The 20,507-nt window shown below is 38.7% G+C and overlaps 1 protein-coding gene across 8 annotated transcripts in view; it reads right to left on the reverse strand.

Moving 5' to 3' along the window:
• The window catches only part of SPIRE1 (spire type actin nucleation factor 1), a 128,521-nt gene that overhangs the window by 65,919 nt on the left and 42,095 nt on the right, over positions 1-20,507 (reverse strand). For all 8 annotated transcript variants that reach the window (XM_068192759.1, XM_068192742.1, XM_068192750.1 and 5 more), the window contains exon 3: positions 7,168-7,401. In XM_068192759.1, coding sequence (XP_068048860.1) covers positions 7,168-7,401 — 234 coding nt within the window. The remainder of the gene's footprint in view (positions 1-7,167; positions 7,402-20,507) is intronic.

Consider the following 20,507-nt stretch of genomic DNA (forward strand, 5'->3'; position numbering starts at 1 on the left):
AAATTCTGCCTTTTATGCATTATGGGCCACCATTCTTGCCACCAAAGAATCCTTCCACCTGCACTAAAATATGGACCTTTATTTTACCCGTGTATAAATGATTTATATAAAGTACAGCATAAAAGGCTCAGAGGAAAAAAAGTCCCTGCCCTACTGTGCCTCTTTTAGATGCATAATGGCCACACACAAATTTCAGGTGTATTCTAACCTTCTGATACATAAAAATAATCTGAACACCCCATCTGTGTTTCCTGTTTTTGTTGGACAACTCCTTGGATTCCTCTGACTATTTTATACCTTAGACAGGTTATACCAGTATAATTATGTGAATTATGGGTACAGGGGTTTTTAACCAGTGTAGATGTGCTACTGTGAGCCATAAATCATTGCAGGAAAGGTCATTTGGTTTTGTCTCCCAGCTTGGAGTAAGACACTCCCATCTATCTAAGCCCATACTGATGGAAGGAATGTTTCCAAGAATAATTAAAGCAAGGAAGACAAAAAGTTCTTTTTAAATTGAAAGACTAAGGTCTTGAGGGACAACTTCCTTGCAAGTAGACCAGGTAGAAGCCCTTCATATCAAAGCCCTATTATTATTGTTAAATACTTTTATTTTAATATCAGCAACATGGAGATATTGCTCATATCTTACAAACACTCAAACATGCAGAGAGACACTCCTGCTTAATTTTGCACAGTCTATCTTCAGCTCAGCTCTGTGGGCCTGCACAGTACAGGAGTTTCCAACACTGGCTCCAACCATGACTCAGCCAGGAATGCTGTTTACTCTGCACCTGCACAACTGTTTGTGGCACAAAATAGATGAAGGAACTGAATAAAGAAAAAAGGCAAACAAATAAGCTTTTAGGATGCTGTGGCAACACGTAGGTGACAAAGGTCCCAGCAAAGGTGACAACACAGACATGAGAAACACACTGTGTTTCCTATGAGGAACGTTTGAAGGAGCTGGGGTTGTGTAGCCTGGAGAAGAGGAGGCTTAGAGGTGACCTTATTGCTCTCTACAACTTCCTGAAGGGAGGTTGTAGACAGGTGGGGGTCGGTCTCTTCCACCGGGCAGCAACTGACAGAACAAGGGGACACAGTCTTGAGCTATGTCAGGGAAGGCATAGGTTGGATATTAGGAAGAAATTTTTCACCGAAAGAATAATAAAGTACTGGAATTGTCTTCCCAGGGAGGTGGTATTATCACCATCTCTGGACATGTTTAAAAAAAGACTGGACACGGCACTTGGTGCTATAGTCTAGTTGAGGTGTTAGGGCATAGGTTGGACTTGATGATCTTAGAAGTCTCTTCCAACCTCTTTATTCTGTGATTCTCTGATTCTGTTTTGAATGAATAACCATGATGCACAAGGCTTGCTTGGACAAGAGAAAAGCAGCAGGTTTACTGCATTTCTAAGACAACTCCAAGTTCTCTCAAAGCATGGTGAAAGAATAAGGAAAGGCCTGTAGATGGGTCCCATTCAGCCAAGATTCCTTTGCTAGTCCAATCTCAGTGATTGTTTTGTAGGAGTCCCAAAGGGAATGCTTGAGCACATGCTCACCTCTTGCGCATAGGAGATGAGCCCTGGTCCTTGTGACTTCACTGCTGAACTCAGAGCTCCCACTTCTGTCAATGCAGCAGGGAGAAAGGGTGGCCAGGACATGTGCTGACACAAGCTGTCTACCTGCTCAGAGCAGCACCATGAAACTCCACCTTCAGAGGCCCACACTGCCCAGGGGCATCCACCTGATGGTGTCCTGTCATTGCAGTATGATATGGGGCTGTGTTTACAAAGTCACTTTGGGAGATTTGGGGGTTTCTTTCTAGCTGACAGTCCCCAAAGAGTTAAACTGCAAAAAAGGAACAGCCAAAGGAGAAGCCTTCCTCAGAACTTAAGAGGTACAAAAACTAGAAGGCTGCACTTTCAGAGACCCAAACAGATGGGACGGGAGGTTTCCCAGTATTACAAAAGGGGTCTCAGACAGCAGGTCTATGTAACTGAAGATCCTCAAGTGGAATATGATAAATTTTTGTTCAAGCCAGCAAGTACTATGAGAAAAAAAGTGAACTGAGGACTTCCAACCCACTGTAATTTCAATGTCTCTCCATGCACATTAGACAAAAAATAATGTTTTTCTAAAATGAGATCCACCAAGATAAAGACTAGCACATAAACATGTGAGTACAGGATTCAAGAGAAAGGATTCAATTGTTGTCTTTTTTGAGCATTTTCACAAATGGCCAACGTTGCTGCGTTCCTTTTTAATATAAAATGAATTGGCAACTTCTGGGACTTTCTTTACCATCTCAGTAAGTTTGCAAATTTTCACCAGCTTCACACAGAGTTACAGCATACACTTCAAATTGCTTGTTTGGAAAAGAAGCATAAATACTGTTTTGAAGGCTCATACAAAAATGCTTAAGCCAGCCCAGCCTTAAACTGAATTACACTCACAGAAAGCTGCACCTTACTAAGCTTGGACTAGACAAAATTATGGGCTTTTGAATTCCAGTAACATGAACTCTTTAACTGTCTGTCATAAACAAATACTCTGACTTGTTTTTAACTGCATTTTCTGGTTTCTCTCATATTATACTTATATGGGGTCACAGCATCTATATGATAATAGTCCTCAGACTCAGAAGGGAGTTTCCAAAATACTTAGATCTAAATGTAGATCTTCTTATCCTGCCTATAATTACATTGAGACAGGACATACTTTTCTTTTCCCCTATAATCCTACACATGCCATAGATGGTAGACCTGTACTGCTATCACAGTACTCAAAATAAAACAGAGGCAGATCAATATCACCACAGTAAATTTCAGTTCCTTCCAGCTGAAAGGAGTCAGCCATATCCTTGAACTACCAAGACGTATGAGTCACCTAGACATACAAGTTTCTCATCTCATGACCATGCCAATGATTAAAAAAACTGAAATAGGAGAGGAGGAGTGTTTGAACTTCACGGAAACAATTTATTCTTCCTCTTTGCAAGGCACAAACATCATTTTCTACCAATAAAAATATTGCAAACTGCATCCTTGTTTACATTTCTTATAGCAAGATAACACGATACTGACCATGCTCTCTGAAAAAAAAAATCATGCAAATTAAGTCAGCATGGAGATTTTCTATGTATGAGTTTTGTTTACTATGGGACCTGGGCCACTCATTCACCTTTGTGAAGCAGCACTTGCATGACAGTTAATTTTTGGTCAGAATTAACAAACACTATTACTGAACTTCTTAAAAGCAATTAGGTAAGACCTGGGACCCGAAACCATTGAGCACCAGAGGCCATCCACCTGTATTTGTGTTCTAGACAAGAAGGTGTGGCTTAGCTACAGATAAGGTTCTTGTTAAAAGCTGAATTAACTTTTGGGATGAAAGGTGAACATAAGAAAGATACTGGTTCAGGAAGGGCCTCCTTTCTGTACTTTCTACAAGACCTGCAGAAAAAGGTAGCAAGGCAGTGACAAAGGTTAGTGTCGTGACTTGCACACCTGACAACACTCTACAACACCTCTGCTATGCAGAAGGGCTGAGGTAAAGTCTAGTACTGGCAGTAGCAATTTGGCTACAATGACATCCAAATCTGGAAGAAATTATAGGCTAGGATGGCAGTTCAGCCCAGCAAATACCAGCACAGAATAAAACCTGCTATCAAAGCCTTAAGAGGTTACCTTTACATCCAGAATTAGAAAGGGGTGTTGACCTAGAATGAAGTATAATACTGTAACTGGGTTTAGGGTTGGGGCTCAAGACAACAGATATTGATAAATTGCAGCTTAGAAAGTGCCTCCGGGTTAACATGAAAAATGTTGTTGGTTTAAACCATCTGACTGCAGAGATCTGTGGGATAAGGAGTGTGATAATGTTAAGATTAGGAGTGGAATTAGGGTTTGAGCATACTCTGGAAGAGGTTGATAAACTGCATCATCTTGTCTCAGTATCAGGGAGGGCCTCGTGCTGTGATAAAGGTGCCACATGACAGGACTTCCCACACCCTTAGCAAGCCCAACGCTGCCCAGCATGCCAGGCCTTCCCTGTCTATTCTCCAAGGGGGATGTGTGCTGTCAGCCTGCTGGGTTCCCGATCCCTGGGGATTACTGTGCCTTGTGTGCACGCAGAGCCAACCTGGCACTCCCCACATGCAGAGATTTCCTGAACCACAGAGCACGGTGTGTACACACAGTGGATGGGGTGGGGAGAGGGACTCAAACAAGGAAAGCATCTGTCTGAAAATGTCCAGTCTTTGCTGTCTCCGTTTCCCCCTTCATTTGCAGCAGGGCTGGCAAATCAGAAATATATCAAAGACTAAAAGCTTCTGGCAACCAATGTCTCCTCTCTTCACAGATGCATTTTTAAAAACAGTAGGTCAAGTCTGGCCAGCAGGTTGGTCCTGCCAAGCAAATCAGAAGCTAAATCAGCCAAATATACCAAGAAGCAGCACAAAAGCTTGTCTGTGTCTTCCCCACTGGCTTTGCCAATGATAATCTTGGCAGTACTATTTAGCACTTACCCTTTTCCCAGTTCTTGGGAATCAGTGTTTGCCATATTACTCAGCATTTTCCAGGCTAGGGGGAGGGTGCAGGATTGACCTTGCTTACTTCACATTACACAAAAACCTGACACATATCTTAACTACCTCTGTGTTTTAATCACAAAATATGCTCACCCAAGTTAGTGATTAATGGTGAAAAGTTTCATTTTACTGGCCAGACAAAGACAGTTTTTGGAGGAGGAACCATACAATCATTTCTCAAGGACAAAATAATTTCCAGAGGGGAGACTACATATTTAAAATCCTTAAAAATCAGTATTAGTAGCACACAGGCCATCTCTACCATTTTCCAAGCTTGTGATGTAGAGAATGCAGGGGAGGCAAGAACAACAGTTCTCAATTCAACGAGCAAACTTGCTTCAGCATTCACTACAAACTGTGGAGGAAAAAGCTTCACAGTGAGTCTTGCCAAGAGGATCTTAAAATAATTGAACCACATGGTCACAAGACCACACACTACTGTTCTGAAACAGTCACTGGGTAAATAAGGGTGTAGCCTCTGTAGTTTACCACTACTGGGGGAGGGGGGGAAAGAAGAGAAAGCCACATGCAGAATATGGTCTTACCCCTAAAATGGTATTAAGTCAAGAAAAAAAGATCTTGCAAATCTGCACTCATGACAAAAATACGGCAGAACAATGCTGCCATTCTAGTCCTCTCAATGCAGGAACAACACTGAGTAGGGAATAAAGGTAATTTTCAGAGATAAGCCTGCAGCACATAATTTAGGCAAAAATAACAACAGAAATAAAAGAATTCCAAGGGATGGAGGAGTAAAAGTTAGGATGATATATAAATGACAGCTGACCTTCAGTTTACTAAGATGAAGTCACAGAAGCAGTACATGTCCAGGATGATATAAGATTATTAACAAAATATGATGAAGAAATAAAATGAAAGATGCTGACTTTAAAACATAGAAACAAGCAGATACCTCAGACTAGCAGAGATATTAACAAAGCCAAATGAAGAGGATGCCATTCCATGCCCTTAACCTTTGAAACCTGTTGAATTTTCTTATTGCTTTTGATTTCAGGGATGTCTACATCAGTGTACCTAAAGGAGTTCAGCAAAGTTTTCCAAATTTATCTTTCATTGTTTGCAGAAATCAAGCAAAGAACTTCCAAAATAATCACTTCCACAAAGCCACTGTCTTCAGCTCTGTGTACACAAAGGTCTTGTCTGCCTCTGCACTAAGTGAAACTTTCACTTAACAATCTAACTTCAGCTGTCACCAATTCACAGCATTTTGCCAAACTGGGGGAAAAGGAGGAATGTATCCCATCAATCTTCTACATTTCCTCTAGACTGTCTGGAGCAGCTTGCACGGGGGCTTAGCAGGGTGCAACTGGCCCCCTCTGGGGTAGGAGTCAGGGAGAGGCAGAGGGAGGAGAGAGCAAAGCACCTGCATGCAGCAACTCAGCACGGCTGGCAGGGACAGGGGCTTGAAGGGCAGAGCACTTCAGCCAGCCAGGCCCTCCCCATCCCAGGGAGCAAAAGCACATTTCATTCATTTCTCCCTCTGGCCTCTGCTTCTCTGAGGGAGGGAGGAAAAACAAAGGCACTAAGCACTTAGCATTACTTCTGACTCAAGGAGGATGCAAAAGAATCTTAAAGTTACTTCCTCTCCAGTCTCCTAATAGTTTCTCTCTTCTGTTAACCCAGCAGAACTGAAGGGTTTTAGTGGGGTCTTTTTCCTGTGTCAGTGTGTTCTGATGGGCTATTTGGGACATTCCTATGGTCTCAGCTTCCACCATGACACTTAATATACGCGGTGCACTTAGCTCCTGCTCCTTAGATATGACTTGTATTTGTGAAGAATCACTATAAATGGCTCAGTCCTCTGGTACAAGTGAGCATAATGTTTTCCAACCTGTTTTTATATTAGATTTTTTATGAGTTAAACCAATTACACTGGTTTTTTTCAGCCACGCTTATTAATACCTCTCTCTGTAATAAGAGCTCACTAGGCTCTAAACCATGCACAGATTACTCTTTAGAAAACAGAAGGTAATACTTTTAAACGATTATTCACAGTTGTCCAGATAACATTAAAGAACTTGTCACAATTAAAAATCATAAGCTATATTTCTGAATTTCACAACTCAGGTCAAGAACTGCAACCATAATGATCACCACTGAAATACTGTGTCCTGACTCACTCCTATCATACAAATAAGCTACTTGTACAAAAGCACTGCTGTGCTTCAGGAGGGGAGGGTGGCAAGCAAAGGAACTGATAAGAAATAATTGCACTAATAACCTGCTAATGAAAAGGCGAATTAATTGAAATGCACCATGAAGTATCCAAGAGTAAATGAAGTAATTCAACAGATGTTTACACTGGAAGGCTGACTATCCAGTGCAGGGATTAAATCAGATTGTGATATTAATGGCACATCCAATGCTAAAGTTGATAATGGATTTTCTGTTGCCTACTGTCAAACTTGAAATAATACTGCATGCCATTTTCACAAGCAAACCTGATAAAAGGATCAGGGAAATCAGAAAATGACACAGCCAGTAACACACAGAATAATGACATAGAAAACAGTTTTCTCACTGACAGAACAATAAACTGCACACTACTGTACCTTCATGACATCTCTATAGGAGTGAATGGCCTCAACTTCCTCTTTGTCATCATCGTCATCCTCCACTCCTTCATCCAGAGCATCATATCCTTCATCCCTACTCCCATCTGTTTCTGTGGCATTAGTCATGTAGTCAATAAGCTGCTCCAGTGGAGGACTTAATTCCCTCTCCTCATTTTCCTTCAAACCATAGTCCAGGGCTTTATATATAATAATCCCTAGTGATTCAATAACCTGTAAAAAACAAAAAAGAAATATATATTAATGCTATTTACATGAATTAATAGGTCAAGTGAGGAACTTTTCTGGTGTTTGTATAACAAACCCGGCAACTGAGAGGGCAATAAACATCAAAATCAAAATGATCCGCTAATACCCATAGTAGCACTTGAGTAAGCACTTAAATAATACAGCATAGAACAATCAAGAGCAGCTCATACCACATACCTACAGCTTTCTTATTTCAATATTTGAAATAAAAATTCATCATTTAAAAACAAGGCAGGACCTTTTAACGTTATTTTCCCTTTTCCCTTCTGATACTGCAAACCTCAAAGTAAAATTACTCTACCTTGTAAGACTATCTTGCACACACACGATCTTTTTTTGTGGGGCAGGTAGGAAGAAATTTAAAGAAAGAATAAACTAACATGAGATGCCTTCTTCCTCCCACAGCTTAATGACACTTGGAAACTTCCCTTCAGTTTATGTCTCTTCATTGACCTGAGAGGTGTCTGGACACAGCGGTGGATGTCCAGTATTACTCACTGAGCACTGGGACAGCAGCCCACAAGAACTCCTTTGCCTGGTGCACAGCTGTGCTGTGGAGGCACACAGGCCGCTGAAACTACCAACAACTGTATGCCATAGCGATGAGGTCGTACCTCAATTTTTCATTTACTTGAGGCTTCTTATTTGTGCCCTGTCAAGAGCAAAGCATACCAATGACCTCTTACTCATTGAGTAAGGTGAGCTAGGAGAAGACTGTCGTGAACGTCCCACAATGATAAATGCACATTTTCTCTCTTGACATTAATTATTTTCCTTATGAGCAATATCGAAGCCTCTGGAATTTTAAAGATGTAAATAGATGGCATTTCAAACTGAGGAGTTTGAAAATAGATATTAATACAGAGGGAAGGGAAAATGGGATTGCAATAGTAAACCACAAGAAGTAATGTCATTGCTGGGAGATCCTTGTCTGACAGCGGAAGTAGGACTGGAGTTATTGCATGTAATCTCTGATCTTCCTTGGGTGTTGGGATAGATAGCATGTCACACAAATCAGCAGACTCCAGTGTAGGAGTAGTTGGCACAGCAGCAACTTTAATAACAGGAGCATTTCTAAATATACCAAACCTTGTCATCAAATGACATTTTTTCTAATATGCCTTTCGGTACGATCCTGGTTGACACACTTTTTACTCCAGAGTTTTGAAATTCTTTTTGAGGAAATAGGACAACACAAAGAGATTATTAAAGCATTACATTTTACTCTATCTGCTTACTTACTTCAGCACAACAAAGTATTTTTGGTCTGAGAGGCTGGAGGTTAGCAAAACTTAAAATCCTTTCCCATTAGTTTATCTAGACAGATGATTTAATGATTGCTGTAGTCTGACAGCTTTGCATTTATGTACTTCATTCTTCTGTTGGGATTACCTTGCAGTGCAAATTCACTTTGCAGACAGTGGCTAATAAACAAAAACAAATTTAAAACCCAATACATAAAACACTTTATATTATAATTTATTTCCAATAATTTTGGTAACTTGGTTGAATATAAAAATTTTGCACATGCTATTCCCTTGAAATGTGTTTATATATATTTATTAAAAAATGCAGTTAGGGAAAGTGATTAGGCAAATTAGAAGAAGAAAAACCTGTATTTTTTTTCCGTTCAAAGAACAGCTTCTGTCTTGGGAAGTGCTATTGAGGCAGGAAAGTCAGGGAAGCATCACTGCTTTCTTGCTCAGCTCTCCTACCCTTCTCCTGACTTCTGCCATAACTCACTTTGGAGACAGGACACTGCACCATACAGACCTTAAAAACAGCTCTAAAAGGTTACACTTATATTTGTAGTATATCTTTCTAACTTCTTAAGGAGGCTATTTTGTAGTAACTGTCTTCTAAAACTTGTATTGTTAAAAATATAATCTGAAAATATGGAATCACACTAAGTAAAATATATTAATTCCAGTGGTAGATGTGTTTCCTGTAACTCAGGTTATGAGTACAATCCCAACATACACCGCTTCAGCAACTGAAAGGGAACAAAGAATACCAGTTTGAAGGAAACTGCAATGAAAATGAAGTATAACTGAATAACCACTTTGATACTTCCAGCACCTGGAATAAATACTTCTAAATTTAATAAAAAGTACATTTGAAAGGGCTTAGCATGCATGAAGACTAAAATGTCCAGATCAGATGCAAAGAAAATTATGTCTTGTGCCATGCAGTGATGGCTGCTGAACACAGCTTCTGGATTTTGCTACCAAAACTTCAAAAAAATAGAAGAGGGGGTGGATAAAGAAAGTACACGCTCTCTGCCTTCTTCAGTTTGGGAAGAGGATTAAGGCATTCAAAAGCACCGTGGCTAAAACTGGATGACAGCTGCTGCTTTCTTTGATGTATCAGCAGCAGGGCTTCTGCAGCTCAGTAATATGGTCTGTGCGTTTTTATGTGCTATGAACAGATTTCATAATGCATGCAAAGCTGACACAAGCCGAAAGCCTGTAACAGCACCAAATCAGAGCTGTAATTCAGTCTCTCAGCTCCTTATTTAGGACACATGATCAAAACCCTATTTACTCATTGTCTGTATCACAGATTCTTCTTCCTAAAAGACAAAGCAGCAAACAACTTAACTAAGTAACTTTGCTTTGACTTGCATTGAAGCAGAAATGTTCGGCGCTTTCAGGAGTATCAGTTTACCAAGGATCCCGTAAACCACACAATTGCCATGTGACTATCAAGCAAAAGTCACAGAATTGTCAATGCTTCTTCCCATGGATAAAACTACTAATGCAACTTCCTAAAAGTAAAACTTTTAGGTCTATATAACTAGAAGCAAAATATACAAGTCAACTGATTGGTGCTTCAGCATATGAGTGCTGTCACTTTACCTGTAATACAAATCAAATACAAACAAAGAAAAGAAAAGCTTTTCACAGTTCACTGGATGAATTGATAAATAAGAGGGGTTTTTGAGTTGGATAATCAGGGATTATCACTTGTAAATTTTTTTTTTAAAGCATCAATTATTTACAGTCACACATTCTAAACTATACTGTTGGACAATTTAGCAGAAAATAAAAACCTCTGGCACCTAGCAAGTGACAAGTACCGATATAGTTTTCAATTATATGTGAAAACAGAAATATATTAAGAAAAACAAGGGTAAAAATGGACCTAGCAAAGCTTTTTTAAAACACAAAGTTGCACATTTACACCTCAAAACAACTGCATAACACTGAAATAAGTGTCATCACTAACAGTAAATAATGCTGCTCATCTCAGGTAAAAAAAAAAAAAATAAAGACGTACACCTTGAATTTTAGAACATTTTTGTTCCTGATTGATTTAAATTTCAGCAAAGACCTGATCTCTGGAAACCAATCAGTGGATGAATAAATTTTAAAAATAAACAAGAAAGCCTGCATTATTAAGCTTTACACCATCTCATCAAGTTCTTTTGAAAGTCATGGCTTCAGACCAAAAAAAACCCCAACACACAAGCATTTCCCACAGACTGAACTTGTACTTTGTTGTGCTGAAATCATTAGTGAAAAGGCAATTTTGTCCCACCTTGAGCATTCCTGCAGTTTCTACACCAGTCTGGACTCACACAGTGTTTTTCTAATAGACTGTGATGAAGTGACTGGAACACTTTGACTTTAAAAACAATGTAAAAACAATATCCACAAACACTCCTTTTACACACATGGCAAAAACAAAACCCAAATTATTTAGATTCCTTTAATGCACAAACACTGCCCATATTTCCATTCCATATACCTTACTCCAACACCTTAAGGAATACCTCTTGCACAGGGATTCATTGGTGTTTTAGGTTTTTCATATGGCCCAAATTATGCTCTTCCAATGAACTCTGCCAATTTAATGTTCTTGAGTTCTTCAAATATACAGCCTTTGTACAGGAACCAAAGAGGTTTGATACTTGCAAAAGTGCAATTATTGCAAGTACTTCTCTTTGAGGAAAAGCCTTTTTTCCCCTCAACATACACATCTCCCTGATTCTTGCTGAAGCTAGATGAGACCAGGCAGAATCCACATCTCACAATGGGGCACTGTCTGAGCTTTAATCCCCCTCCTAGGCCTGCCTCAATTTTTAAATAAACAAAGCCTAAGGATAGGCTTGTACTTAACAGCAGCAAAGGATTGTTTTTCAGCTCAAATGCCTGTCCCTCCCTAATTTTCTCCCTTCGTTCAAAAGCCACTCAGGTTTTGCCTCCCTAAACATGGATTAAAGATGCTGTAAAGCTCCAGTCCTAAGGTGAGTTAACTAACTTTGAATTTTCCCACAGGGACCTCAGATATGGCCACCAGCCACAACAATATTTGCATTACTACTGCACTTTTATGAATTCCAATTGTTTTTTATTTAAAATGTGCAGTACAATAATTATTTTTAAGTGCTTCCATATTTTACCCAGATGTCCAACACACTTAATGAAGGAGAATCATTCTGCCTCATGGTAAGAGTGCTGAGAGTTCAGGGCTGGCACTTCTTAGGGCAGAGCTCCTCTCCACCACCAACTCTGCTATCACCCATCGTATTAGGCAGCAGCTAGTCAATCTGTAAAAAACTAACCTGCCCTAATGCTGACTTTAAATTACTCTGCCAGGAGCGCCACATGATGCTTCTGACACCATAACATGCGGTATAAACATAGACACAGACACCCTTGAAGTCAAGAGTTAGGTATCTTAAATTTTCTATGACATATTAGAAGACACACACAAGTTTTTGTGTTCAATTTCTGTAATATGGTCCAAAGCACTGGCATGTAAAAATGTTATGCAAAATCAACTTGCTAGCTAGAGGACAGAGGGCGAAAGTTTTTGCTCTGGCTCCCATTTCCATTTGTAACAAAGTAATTTGTTGTTTCTTCAGCATTCAATACTGGGACTGAAAAAGACCAGGCTTTTTGGAAAAGTGAACAAATAAAAGGGTTAGGATAACCCCATGCACAATTTTTGGGTTATTTAGCTCATCTTGAGGTGGCCTACATAACTCTCAGGAGCACCTCGTGGAAAAGCGTGTCTGACTAGGATGCTATGAGAGCTGTGCCACTGTCACTGCACACCGCGGGTACATTAATGTAGTTTTCACCAGAGCATTCCCAAGTGGAAACGGGGTAGCATTACCCAAGTTTTAATGGTAGGGGACACTGCTAAATTTAAATGTGACCTTCAATAAATTAGAGCAACGTGCAACCGACTGGCAAATGAGAACAGTGAAAAAACTTCCAAGTGCTTCCAGGAAAGCAGCAAGGATTTGGTCTACTTCCAAAGAATCAAATGAATCATTCATTTCCAAAGACTATAGATAATTTACAGAATTATTTAACTACTGGGTGATGCTGGTTTGCTACTGAAACATTATATTGCTTTCTGCAATACAATGAGCCTTGCCTTTTAAGTCAAAGCAGTAATGAAAGCAAAGAAAAAGAAAACCAGAGTATGTCAGGTCTAACTGAAAATAAATATTAGATAAAATTAAATAAATCCTTTTAATGATAATCAGTCGGTTTAGATACATTCAGAGCTTGGAAAATTTCTCTACCATATTCAGAGATCTTTTTCAAAATGGTTTTTTATCCCAAGTCTGAATGCACTAAGTGGGCAGACAGACCTACTTACTGAATTCTTTGTACTATTCAGGTGTGTGTTAAAGAGATTCAGTGCAAGAGCTTTGGATCAAAGACACAGAACAAGCCTAAAACATACAAAGGGGATACTAGGGGGTTTTTTTTGTTTGTTTGGTTTATTCCCCTCAAAGTGAATATGTGAAAACTGAAGCAGTTAAATGTTGTTGAACACAGTTGCCTCTAGGAGTGTAGCACTAATGTAACTCTAAATTTATTAATGATCAAGTATAATACAACTCTTCCACTTATTCAAAGGTTCTGATAATTACAAACGTGGTTTTTAGTTGTTAAAGTCGCACTATAGATATTATCTCAGCAGAACTATAATTTATTAGCATAAATCAAAGCAGAATTTTTTCTATTGTATCAGTCTCAATTTATATTTTATCTGCAGTGTTTCACTTTAAACACTGAAACAAACTTCCAATTTTCTTCTAGCTTTTGTTCAGATATTATAATCCCCAAGATAACGACAAATCATTACTCTGTTACAACAGACTTTATTCAACCTGAAGGAATTTCACCATAGTGACAGTCCATACCCAGAGAAAAAATAAAATTAAGCTCTCTAATTTAAATGTGGAGACTCTAGCAATGGCTGAAGCTTCAGTAAAAGAATTAGATGCAATATTTAAGTAACCTAGGTGGTGAAAGTCATTTGAAAGTTCTGAAATACTCCTCTGTTCATATCAGGCTTCACAAATACGGGTCATTTTATCCTGATGCCATTTAAATAAGGAGAATATGTTTTTTTTATCCTAAGTTAAAGACAGAAAACCCAATCATGTCACAAACTTCTGTTCTAGTTCTGTTGTCTTTTTTTTTCATTTTATTTGATAAAACATAGCTAAACATATACATATTGTTTTTTATAGAAATAGAAAGCAATTAGGTGAACACCCCAGGTGAGGAAACAGAAGGGGCAAAGACTTCAGCTGACTTCCAAAAACATAACCAGGCCCCAGAAATGCCAGTGGGTTCAAATTGTGTAAGAGACGGAAATTGCCATTTATCACATCAGCCTTTTGAATAAAGCTTTATCTAGATTACATGAGAGTACCAGATTAACTGCAGCAAAAGATTTTGCAGTGAGGGAGAGAAGTAAGCAGCTCAAGGAAAACTGGTACAAAGGAGAGTGAGACTAGTTCAGTAGCTCTGATGCTGAGAATTCGTGTACAACTGGTTTAAGTTTGGCTGACTTTGCACACCTGCCTATGGTCTGTCAGACAAGATATAGAAGATAGATAATAAAGAGCTTACCAGAACTTTGATTCAGTTGAATTTACAGTAGTCATAAAGCAATGCAAAATCAATGCCACTTTTATTCAAAACATCTACACAGTTCAACTACTCTATTCAAAGAGTCAGTTTGCATGATTTTTTCAGCCTTCCCTGTGGCTTTTATGTCAACCATTACAGCTGCCTGCAATAGGCTTGGCCCTCATTTAATTAATCCAAAAATTAAAGTGAGTAAACACCTGCTGCAATACAAACCATTTGTTCTCCTCTGAATTAAGAATTTTCTCACACTATTTTCACCAAACAAAATACCAGTACAATGAAAGCTATTCTTTTAAATACAAATTCTTGATTAGTTAAAGTTTTACATTTCCATGTAAATGTAGAAGCTTTCCAGCAGCAGCTCACACAGACTCTATAAAAATTAGGCTGGCTTCACCATATTTGTCAGAGCTATGCCTGCATTTCAAGTGTTTCACAGCTGATGAACTTCACAGAGACAGATGAAGCACCTGAACAAGTTTACAGAGAGTGGGGAACATGACAACTCTTCTCGTTTGGCTTTAGCTTTCCTCCAATCCATCTTCCTCCATTGCTGAAAAAATATGTCTTTCTGCCTCCTAATAGACTTCTCTTGTCGGTCAAAAATTATGTCAAGAAAGAAGCCCAAATGACAAGAAAGGAGCCCAAAAGACTCAGCAGGTCCTTTTCAAAGTGATGTGCCACAAAAGAAGGCTGGTATGTGCTGCTCCTTTCTAGTGACTGCAGTATTCATTAACCCCACACAAAGCAGTCGCTAGAAACGAGCAGCACATACCCGCTTGTCTTGGAGGTACCGCATATGCATGGCAAGTCACAACCCACAGGAAGGTTGTCCTTTCCATCCATGCCAAAGGAGAAACTTCAAAGATGTTTATGGGATGTTGCATTTATCACATAGCCACCTAAGACAAACCATGCACAGCTACCTCCACTGTCTTGTGGAAGGTCACTCAGCCATACCCAGGCTTCTTTCCTAAAGAAGCTGATGGGAATTCACACATACAGCCTGTGAGACTCTTACTGAGAGTTTTTTTGCTAGTCATAAATGTAAGGAAACATCATCCTGACATAAGAATATGCCTTGATTACGAAGCATGTGAATTTTCACATAGACTATCATGATAGTCCAAGGAATTACTAATGGGCCAGACACATTAATTATTTAGGTCACGTATGATCTCTGAGTACGTCATGCAAAATATTACTGCAGGCTGACAAAGCCTCTGCAAATCTCCTGATTTTATGAATATTCTCCCAGGCCCTCTTCCCCATAAAAAGCAACACTGGACACAGGCATTTGGATCTCTCAAATATTCATCCAAAACTGAATGTCTAAGTGAACATAAAATATTTGAGTAACATGTGAAGAGAGCTACTGCAAAATTACCTTGAAATTCTCATAATGGCCTTATTGGAAAAACTGGTATTTGCTAAAATAGTTCAAAAAAAGCACAAGTAGGCATTGATGACAAATTATCTACCTATAAAAAGACATTAGTTTGACATTATTTTTTTCAGGTCTAAAATTCATACAATCATAGCATGGAAGGCTGACTTATCCTACACCAAAAAGCAATAGAATGTGTGGCTGAAACTCAGCAAAAAGCTCAGCACCTGCTCTTAGGGCCACAAAACCCCAGAGAATCTGTTTATGAAATGTCACTCACAGATTTCTATTTCTATTTCCTTCTGAACAATGAAATCACCACAGAAGAAATACATATTAAGACACACCTCTATCAGAGATAACAGCTACTGATACATAAAGCATACAGTTTAAATTATCAGGCATGAAGTACCTTAGCACAAGATATTCCAGCACCTGCCAGCTGTCGAAGTCATCAAAGTGCTGAACGGTGACAGTTTATTATCCTTAATGGAACAGCCATATTCCTGGATTACAAATTGCTGAGCACTGTTTTACTGCTCTCTGCCAGTAATGACAATATCTATGTATTCCAGTACAGTGATGATAACATAGATTTGCCTCCAGTCACAGGTCAAAAGTGTTATGCTCTTTTAAAAAAAATTTATATGGATTTTATGCTTAGATTTGGAAAAAAAAACCTGAACCAACAACAACAACAAAACCAACCTTCAAAAACTATAACAAAACCAAAACATTCCTGACTCTGGATGTTTGCAGAAACCTCCATCACAGCCAAATTTTCTACAATGCTCAGCACCTTTGAATAGAATACGGATATTATCCAGATAACTTCTTTAGCTGCTTAGGTGGCAGCCAAGTTACTAGATATCCAACGATTGGTGGAGAGGGATTAATTCCAACATTTCCATCTATGTAATACACTCAGGTACTTAGGAACAAAACCACACACCAAAACAAGCTATATGCATATCATCTAAATAGATTAACTACCTCAAAAAACTATAATAACATTATCTGCTCCATTCAGTGCATTTTACACTGCCTGGGAAACTTGAGAGTCTCATAAATTTAGGCCTAAAAGAGGCAGTCCTGATTTTCTCCCATGCTGAGACCTTGTTAATGGATGTGCTAAAGTTCCTGTATAAGCCACTCTCCTGTGCTCAGCCCGAGGAAAAGAGAGGCAGGTAAAGATGTGTATCCAAAGTTACATGGTAACAAGGGGCAGGGAGAACACCAGGACAGAGTGACCTGTCACATCCATAGGAGCTCTAATGCAGTCCTACACAATTCACCCCTGGATCAAGGATTCACAACAAGCTCCCCAAAGCTTCCTCAATGACTTGTAAAGAACAAGGTGTGCAGGGATTATAAATCCCTTTTGGCCTCTTATGCTTTGGAAACTAAACTAATGCTGCAATATTACTCTGTCTTTCTAACCACATTATTACCCTTTAAATGACAAAAAGAGATCCTACCCAGAAAAAGTAAGTCAAGGAATTATATTCATATTGTGGTGAGTTTCCTGATTTTTTGAAAATTCCTGATTTTTTGAAAATTTTGGGGTAAAATATAAACTAAAATTAAGGGTTTATAATGCCCAGGTAAGTGTTGTCACAGCACCTTGAAGTCAGAATACAATTGCCCCTGCAATTTTCTTGACACAAAAGTGATAAAGACTTCAAATCCTATATTTACTCCCATCTTTACACCCCCAACCTCCCCAGCAAAATAAGCTGCACTGCCCTTCCTAAGTACATGGAAAAGCACAGGCATAACCTCTTCTGGAGTACTGGGGCTAGTTTCAAATATAGGAACTGTATGAGGCTGAAGGTCGGTCCGGGGGGGGTTTTCCTCATCACTCTTCCCTGTGAAACCTCCCACTGGTCATTTCCTCTCTCCTATAATAATTTTGCTACCTGCTATATGAGGATATTAGCCCATTTTCAAAGCTTTGGATAAGAAGCGCTGTGCAAGTCTAAATTGTATTTCTGCATGACATGCACACAGACTTAAACACAGCTGGAAGTGCTTCTAATCATCCAGTTTTCCATATGACTTTTGTTCCCAATAAACTAGAGGAAGGAAAAATTAAGAAAAGTACATGCCTGAGGCTAATGGTTAAGCTTATCAGCTGGATGCAATGCAGCACATAAAGCTGCTATTATTTGAGAATATAAAGCAAGATGTAAGAATGGTTTATTTAAATGTAAGTAGCAGAGGTAGCCAGAGAAAACAGTTACTAAGGTTAGAATATCAGATTGTTCTAAACTTCACAGGAAATAAATTCTGACAGCATCATCCCTTTGTCTTGTTATACCAATGTAATTATACCTACCAGGCTGCACTCTAGAGAATTAATGTCTTGAAGCTTAAGAAATGGGGAAAAAAGCAAAGTTGTAATGATTTTTGACACTGTGGCTTTAAATTTTGCTCCTTAATTTAATTAAGTATCCCTAATTATTTTTAATATCCTTTAAGACTTTAACATTTACCATCTCTACCACATACCCTTTTGGGAATACCTTTTCAACAGTTCATATTACAGTTCAAACAGAAATTGTCTGGCAATTCCTACATCGATAAAAATGAAAAAATGGTTGTTTTTTCAGGTAGTTCTCTAACAAGTGGAAAATTTTTCCTAGAGGGAATAAAAAAAATGTAGTTAATTAAAACCAAAATGAAACAAAAACATTCCCAACAACAACAAGAAAACAACAAAAAAACCAAAACACCACAAAAAACCCAACTACCAAACAACAATGTAACAGTCAGAAGGTCCATTAAAGATAGAACATTGAATTCTGCTGGACTTTCATAGGAACCCCAGTTTTGGAATAGCAAAACCATTCCTGCTGAGCCAAGAAAGAAGTTACTTAAAAATAATGTCCTTAGATTGGAGAGATATCAATTTGATTCCAAAATAAGAGAGAATATTTTTCCCTTGTTCTCTTATTTAGTTGGCTCCAAAAAGTTTAAGAAATTAAAAATAAAAGAAAAATATCACCGAATTACAAACACATGCCTAATTTCTATGACTAAATGAGCACAGTCATCAATACTCTTGAAGGAGTTAAAGGCCTTCAATTAAATCAGTTTGAAAGAGCATCTACTCGACTACCTCCAGAGACTCAAACATTCAGTATTTCAAGTGCCACTGAACAATTTATATCTGTGAATTCTGAAGAAGAGAGTGACAGCAAAATCTGGTTTTCTTTTCTTTTCATTCAGCCCTTTGCAGGGATTATTTGCACCAAACAGGCAGAGACACGTAAATGTGATGTTACACAAAGGCAACAGCTCCCAAGGGAGAGGAGCCTTTGCTGAGGATCAGCACCAGGAGACAAACTGCAATGGCACAATTTCAGAAAATGCTGTTGTAAGGAACACCTATTTCTTGCCAAACCAGAGGAGGGGGTGGATGTCATCCTCCCTGCCCCGTGTACCCCTGCTAACATCACAGGGCTGGTGCTGCAGTGTGGTCTGACAGCTCAGAAAACTGATCTAGCTGGGAAAAATCACATTTCCCTCAGCAGCTTAGGGAAAAAAAGCTCAACCAAAAAGCCCAACAAACCCAAACCCCCACTCTCTGTGCTTGTACAGATGCATCCTGTGCTACCAAACATCAGTGCTGGCTTTAGGGCAAAAGAAAGCACAGCACAGCAGAAACCTCAGATCTATTCCTACCCATGAAAGAAATAAATGTCTGCTTTAACTGCAAGAGCTGCAATTAGCCTTAACAAGGAGTGACTGCATGATTGTTTGCCATAACAATTTAATGTATTTTGATAAAATGCTTGGTGTAATGCAATCCTTCCTCTAACAATTTTTCTGTGTTTTTCCAATGTTTGTAGTCTTCCCTAATCTCCATTTTAACCCATGAACAATAGTTTTTTACCAAATACTTGTTATGATAGGTATAGCTAGGATAGGTATAGCTAGGATGGGTATGTTGAGCTACCTAGGAAAAAGTAGGAGGGTTTGCTTTGTATAGTTAAGATTAAAAACAAAAAAGGGAAATTAAAAGTTGAAACATTTGGTTCTTTTTAAAATATGATATTAAGATGAATCATGTCACCTAATAGCTAAACACAATAAAATAAAAATGTCTAACTCAAATAATAATATTTTAAAATAAGATTTTAACGTTAAAGAGATTTCAAAGTGGAGTAAAACACTCCAAGTACAATCTTCTTTAGATTTTTCTTTGAACTGAATTAAATAAAAACCCTTAAAATCAAGTTTCTAAGGATTTTTCCATTACACTTAAAGGTGTTTTTATGGAGTAATATGCGGCATTCCAGCAAAGCCCAGGTGCAAAGGAACAAGCAGACTACAAAGATAACCTTCCCTGCTCACTGCCCTTATCTAATTAAGCCAATAAAAGCATTCTACCAGAAGAAATTAAGCTTTTCTCTGTCCTAGAAAGCTCTCTATTTTTAGATGGGAATGAATAATGTTTATAATAATTTTAAACACATCCCCCAGCTAAAACACCATGAACTGACCAACCAGTGGGACTGTGTATCTGACCTAGAAACTTGCACCAAATTTTTTTTTCCCTTATGCATAAGGTACACCTCAAACTGTGCATTACTGCTCACTAGAAAGCATGGCCTCAGGGAGAAACTTCCTCCAGTGAGCAGAGACTGCTGCTCTTATGGGAACACTACATGAAATTTGTGTTAGGCAGAATTGCCAGCAGCCATCACAGATACAGAGAGCAACAATTCTGAAGGAATTTTTTACTGAAGGCAAGCCTTAATATTCTTAGA

Source organism: Anomalospiza imberbis, chromosome 1 (genome assembly GCF_031753505.1).
Source record: "Anomalospiza imberbis isolate Cuckoo-Finch-1a 21T00152 chromosome 1, ASM3175350v1, whole genome shotgun sequence".
NCBI classification, from domain to species: domain Eukaryota; kingdom Metazoa; phylum Chordata; class Aves; order Passeriformes; family Viduidae; genus Anomalospiza; species Anomalospiza imberbis.